The 6,413-nt window shown below is 33.9% G+C and overlaps 1 protein-coding gene across 1 annotated transcript; it reads left to right on the top strand.

The window, feature by feature from the left end:
- The first annotated feature begins 1,238 nt into the window (after nucleotides 1–1,238).
- LOC145091434 (uncharacterized) lies at nucleotides 1,239–5,800 on the top strand. The gene is made up of 8 exons (XM_079029146.1): nucleotides 1,239–1,829; nucleotides 2,460–2,660; nucleotides 2,746–2,868; nucleotides 2,958–2,986; nucleotides 3,071–3,137; nucleotides 3,215–5,134; nucleotides 5,224–5,354; nucleotides 5,445–5,800. Exons 1-8 carry the CDS (start codon nucleotides 1,752–1,754, stop codon nucleotides 5,650–5,652), a joined length of 2,757 nt encoding a protein of 918 aa, XP_078885272.1. The 5' UTR covers nucleotides 1,239–1,751; the 3' UTR covers nucleotides 5,653–5,800.
- The last annotated feature ends 613 nt before the right edge of the window (nucleotides 5,801–6,413 follow it).

Raw genomic sequence — 6,413 nt, 5'->3', positions numbered from 1 at the left:
AAACCCAAGCTTCGAGCAATGACGACTTCCAAATAAATGATGACAAGGGAGACAAAGATGACATGAAGGTTTGAAAGACGATACTCCGAAACATTATCGATCCAAAAACTATCGTCAAAACATCAGTAAAAGATGAATGAAGGCGTTAGTGATAGATCCGATGGCGATGTTGGTGGTGGTTTCAACTGAGATTTTTGCCGCCGCCGATTTCTAATGAGAATGGCGTTGTGGGAGACCAAAGTGTATGGCATAGGTGGCAGCGGCGAATTGGATGAGAGATAGAAGAGGGCACTATCAGATGGCAACGTTGGCGGTGGCTTATGGCGAGATTTGCGGCTGTCGACGGTTATTCCGGGCAAAAGGTTGCACCAATGATGGAGGGTGGAGCCGGTAATGAAGGGGTTTCTCTGATAAATATGGAAGAGGGGATGAGTTATCTGTTTTTTTTTTGTTTTAAGTTTAAAAAGTTAGAAAAAAATTTATAAGGGCATAAAAGTAATTTTAATTTTATAGAGACCAAATTCACTAAAAAAATCTAAAATTGGATCACTAATGTACCACCAAATATTTTTGAACAAACCCATAATTTTATTTATTTATTTATTTATTTTTTGACAATCACAAAGAATCATTTTCCAATACTTCCTAATTCTATGAATATTACATGTATTTAAAATTAATAAATTACACGAAAAAATTTATTAAAATATTTCATAAAAATGGTTGATAGTTGGTTAATTTATAACTTAAAAAAAATCAATGATTGAAAATAATTTTTATTAGTAATTTAATAAAATTATTGGAAATATGATATGATAAAGGAAAAAAGCAATATAAAATGCTCTAATTTACTCTTAAAAGTTAAAGCTAATAACCTGTTTTTGTTTTTTAACATGAGTCAATTAGTGACTTATTAGTATTCTTTTGTCTTTTTATATTAATATGTTAATCATGGTTGTTATTTAACTATTTTAGACAAAGCCATTATAATATTTAAAATTATATAAATTTGTTTTCATTTTCAATGTGTTCGACCCCTTTAACATTATTTATCTCATTCATTTGTTTTAGGAAATTCTAACAAGTAATTTATTTTCTTGAACGAAAGAAAAGAATCTTTTAGTATAAAAATCTTAGAGAAGGTTCCTTTTTCCCTTTTATGTAATTTGTCACCAAACCCTTCTTTATTTATTAATTTATGATGTAGCCACGGCATTTAATAAATTTTCCAACAAACTATAGATGCACAAATTCTTGGATTTGTTTATTCAGAGAGAATGAGAGAGAGAGGGAGAGAGAGAAAAGACTTTTTTTTTTAGATCTGCTGTGTTTGCGTGTGAGCTTTCAAGCTCATTCTTAAATACATTCACGAGTTCTTCAATGTGAAAACCTCTCTGACCCGAAAATATCCTCATATCTTCACTGGGTCGGACTTGCATTGTCACTATTGTGTCAAGTCGGTTTTTATTATAATCTCTGAGCTTCCCATTTTATGAATTAAATTGGGTATTTGTTATATAAGGTGTAGAAGAATTGATCTTGAGCCGATTCCTGTTGGGGTTGTGTTGTTTTCAAGATTGGTGTGCTGTAACAAAAGGATTTGACGATTTTCCGGCAGCTTTGTCGGAGCTCCGATGAGGTTGCAGAAAGTTATTGTCTTAGCCCAGGGGAACCATGAAGTATTTTACTTGCAAATGTGGAATTTGAGCATCATATTTGCATAGAGAGAGAAGAAGATACAGGGAGAGAAAATGTTCAAGTCGGCGAGATGGAGGAGCGACAAGAACAAAATCAAAGCTGTATTTAAATTGCAGTTTCATGCTACTCAGGTTATGTATCTTCATGTGCACTTACACACATGTGTGTGTGTGTGTGCGTGTATATGTAAAAGACTGTTTGCACAAGTGCACATAACGTGTTTGCTAAATTGCCTGAAAGAGATGAACTTTGGAACTTAACTTTTATCAGGCATTCTCCTTGAAAATATGAAGTTATATTATTAAGAAATTAATAAAACTGGAACATTTCAGCTATTTTTTTTTTCATCTTATATTGCCAAAGAAATCAAACGAAAAAGGGAGATTCTATTATTGCTCACCTCCTACTTTTCTTATGGTCAACTATGGCGTCTATGAATTCTGTTCTTGTCAAGCCTGGGCAATGGAAACTTTGTTCCATATCTCAGGGTTTTGTTTCACTTGTGAAAGTCAGGAGATCTTGTTCATAGCTAATGGAATTTACAAAACCATGATTATGTTCCAACATGCTTTAATAAACGTTAACTAATATATGAACAACCCAACTATTGGTAGTTTTCTGATATAAAGATCAATTGGGTAACTGTAAACAATAAGATTCACAATGATTCTTGTTTTATTACATTTTCTAGGCAGCTAAGTGTTTAAAAAGATTCATATATTAATTTGTTACCTTACAAGAATTATTATTTCTGTATTCAGTTAACACAGGTTGGAGCAGATGCTTTGATGATAGCTGTGATTCCTAATGATGTTGGAAAGCCAACAACAAGATTAGATAAAGCAAAAGTTAGAGATGGAAGTTGTTACTGGGAAAAGCCACATTATGAAACTGTGAAGTTCACTCAAGATCAAAAAACTGGAAAATTCAATGACAAAATCTATCGTTTTGTTGTAGCAACGGTACTAAATAGTTTCTATGCTTCTAAACCAAGAAACTTGATTGAAAATTACTTCTGATTTTTGTTGGGATTTTCACATTTTGTAGGGTTCTTCGGTTTTTGGTGTTGTTGGAGAAGTTTCAATTGATTTTGCAAGTTATGCTGAGGCTACAAAGCTTTCTTCTCTATCTCTTCCTCTCAAAAATACGAAATCCACAAGTCTATTGCATGTTAGTTCCCTTCTTCATCTCAATTTCTCAAAATCTTTTAGTGGATTATTTCTTTCAAGCTTAATGGTTGTAGATGTTGTTTTGATTAGATATCAATTCAAAGGGTGCAAGATCAAAGGTATACATGCATTTCTTGATGTTTTGCTTTGTTGAATCTTTTTCACTTATCAAAATTCTGAACATCTAGCTGTAAAATTTACAGGGATGTTGATGTTAGTGAAAGCACGAATGTTGATATAGAAGAAAGCATCCGAGTTGATCCTATTGAAGTGAGCTCTATTTCACCTTTAATGATGGATTTTATGTTCATAAACATCTTTTAATATTGAATGTCATCTTTAATCAGGATCATGGGGGTATGAGTGATAACATTAACAGAGATTGCAGGGCATCCATTGGATCTGATATCACTCTGTCATGTTCGGACAGCAGCTCTGGACTTGACACCCCACGAGACCCTGAACCTAAAAACACTAATAATAAATCGGCTTGTGAATCCTCAACAACAACAATCTATGAAGAACAGCATCGAAAATCATCATCACAATGGGATTGGTTAGATGCTTCACCTCATGAATTAAGCACCGATGATTCTTCTGTAATAAGTCCAAGAGAAACCCTTTCAAGAGAAACATCTGATGAAGATTCTCCAGATGCCATAATAAAAAAGCTCCAAGAAGAAGTTGCAGTTTTTGCTAGGCAAGCTGATATGTCAGAGATGGAACTACAAACCCTTCGTAAGCAAATTGTGAAAGAAAGCAAAAAGAGTCAAGATCTTTCACGGGAAGTAGCTTTCCTTAAGGAGGAGTGTGCAAAGATGAAGGCGTATCAGAAACCCACAGAAGTCAAAGTCAATGGTAATTCAGGAGGGGATCCATGGGTTCTTGTTGATGAGCTTAAACAAGAATTGAATTATGAAAAGGATTTGAATTCCAATCTTCGATTACAACTTCAGAAAACTCAAGAATCAAATGCAGAGTTGATTCTTGCTGTTCGGGACCTCGATGAGATGCTAGAACAGAAATCTTCTATTGCTCCAAAGTCGCAAGAAGTCAACTCTAAATCCAAGACAGATGATGATGAAGATCAAAAGGCTTTAGAAGAGATTGTTAGAGAACATAGCGGCTTAAAAGATGCATATTTACAGGAACAAAAGATAATCGATCTTTATAATGAAATAGAGTTATACAAGAGAGATAAAGAAGAGCTCGAAACACAAATGGAACAGATCGCACTCGATTACGAGATCTTGAAGCAAGAAAACCATGACATGTCTTGCAAACTGGAACAAAGTCAACTTCAAGAACAGTTAAAGATGCAATACGAATGTTCATCTCCTTACGCCTCTGTAAACGAACTCGAATCCCAGATAGATCATTTAGACAATGAGCTCAAAATGAAATCCAAAGAATTGTTGAAATCGATTCTTACCATCAAAGAACTCGAAACCCATGTGAAGAATCTTGAGGAAGATTTGGAGAATCAAGCTCTTGGGTTTGAAGCGGATATGGAAGATCTTGTGCGTGCAAAAGTCGAGCAGGAGCAGAGGGCGATTCGGTCAGAGGAAAATTTAAGAAAGGTGAAACTGCAGAATGCTAATACAGCAGGGAAACTTCAGGAGGAATTTAGAAGGCTATCAACAGAAATGGCTTCGGCTTTTAAAGAAAACGAGAATGCAGCCATGAAAGCCATGTATGAAGCTTATCAACTCCAGGTAGAAAAAAGACACCTTGAAGAGATGCTTAAAGAAGTCCAAGAGGAGTTGCAGTATGTTGGTGACCAATATGAAGACAAACTGGTTGATCTTTCAAACCAAATAAACCTAAAGTCAAAACAATTAAAAGATATGGAAGTACAGATTGGAAATCTTCAAGATGAAAGAAAGAATCTTGACGATGAGGGTCATATGGTAAAAATGGAAGTGGAGAGTTTAAGAAAGGAGTTGAGTGAGGTGAGAAATGTTAAGAAAGATAAGGAGAATGAAGTTGAAAGGCTGCAATCTGAGATTGAACGTTTAAAATCTCGATGTAATGAAATGAAACAGTTTGTTAAAGAGTATGAATTAGAGAAAGGAAATTTGATGAAGAAGGTATCTCAACTAAATAATGATCTCAAGAAGAAAGATGAAACAATCAGCAGCATAGAGAAAAAGCTCAAGGATTGTAATAGTAATACCAAAACAACCCCTAGAAACAATAAACCTGTTCCTGCTTCTCGTGGCCCAAAAGAGATTACCAATATGAAGGACAAAATCAAACTACTTGAGGTAAATTTTTATACCCCTTTATTATCTTTTGTAGCTCAAAAATAGACTAGAATGAGCTACTAATCTTAGAACCTTTATATGATCATCAGGGTCAAATAAAGCTTAAAGAAACTGCATTAGAGCTTTCTGAAGCTTCTTTTCTAGAGAAAGAGAAAGATCTTCAACAAAAAATCCAAGAGTTGGAAAGACGATTAGAGGTTCTTGATCAAGACATAATAAGGTACATATGTTGAACCAAAAATCCATTAACTATAGTATGGAAATTTAAATTGAACCTTAGAAACTGATCTTTTTATCTCATTTGATGTAGTGATGATGCCATTAAATCCGAGATTAACAAGACTGGAAATCAAGAATTTTTTGAGACATTATCGAACAGAAACAAGTTGATGGAAGTAGAATTGAAGGAAATGCAAGAAAGATATTCAGAAATAAGTCTAAAGTTTGCAGAGGTAGAGGGTGAAAGGCAACAGCTTGTAATGACTCTAAGAAACCTCAAAAACGCAAAGAAATGTTAGCACAAGGTACATGGATTATCTTGCATCATACGAAATATGTAAATTGGTATAAATGTTTTTTTTTTCTTCCAGGTTTTCTCTAAGATATTACATGTACCATGTAGATTAGCATGTTAAGCCTCCCAATAATCAGTCCATGGTTTTGCTCTACTTTGCATTAAATCTTGTTGTGTGTTTTACTAATATATTTATAAATTTATGAGTTTGTGAATACAAATCTTGAATGAAAGAGTTGTTATAAAGTTGCACATATATCAAGGGATTCGTGCTTTATTCACTTCATTTGGCATTCTGTGTTCTCTGTTGCAAAATTGGATTCTTTTCTCATAATTGGTAGGCCCCAATTTGTACTTTATGCATAAAGATTAAAGAGCGGTGTTTCTTGATAGTATACACAACATGATATGGCATGGAGCTAAAAAGTATGATTAAAAGCCTGCGAAAGCAGTGTTGAATCCGATAAAGAAAATACAAAATAGTATATTAAAAGTTTCTCAGAGAACGTCTTATTATTAATATGATATGATGATACGTGGACACAAGAAATGAAGAAATGATAAAATATAATGTAAAATATGGTGGAAACCTTTGTGGAAAAAGAAAAAGGGGAGTTTGTCTCATATCATATCATGCAATAATATCTATCTTGACATGAATTCCATCTTCAGCATTAAAAACTTCAAATCTTCATAAATAATAATAAAAAAAAACCGTAGCACCAAAAAACCACAATGGACTAATGTCTCTCGAACAGACATAGA

This window comes from Lactuca serriola, chromosome 3, assembly GCF_051521515.1.
Source record: "Lactuca serriola cultivar US96UC23 chromosome 3, Lser_US96UC23_V15, whole genome shotgun sequence".
Taxonomy (NCBI): domain Eukaryota; kingdom Viridiplantae; phylum Streptophyta; class Magnoliopsida; order Asterales; family Asteraceae; genus Lactuca; species Lactuca serriola.
Note: the sequence above shows the minus strand (reverse complement) of the source record. Positions and strands in the feature narration are given on the sequence as shown.

What these genes read in the sequence shown, in the direction of transcription:
- LOC145091434 (XM_079029146.1), top strand. Translation starts at nt 1,752, where the DNA reads ATGTTCAAGTCGGCGAGATGGAGGAGCGACAAGAACAAAATCAAAGCT. An exon ending in CAAAGGGTGCAAGATCAAAG is followed by an intron (nt 2,987 to 3,070) that starts GTATACATGCAT and finishes TAAAATTTACAG; the next exon opens with GGATGTTGATGTTAGTGAAA. An exon ending in CTTGATCAAGACATAATAAG is followed by an intron (nt 5,355 to 5,444) that starts GTACATATGTTG and finishes CATTTGATGTAG; the next exon opens with TGATGATGCCATTAAATCCG.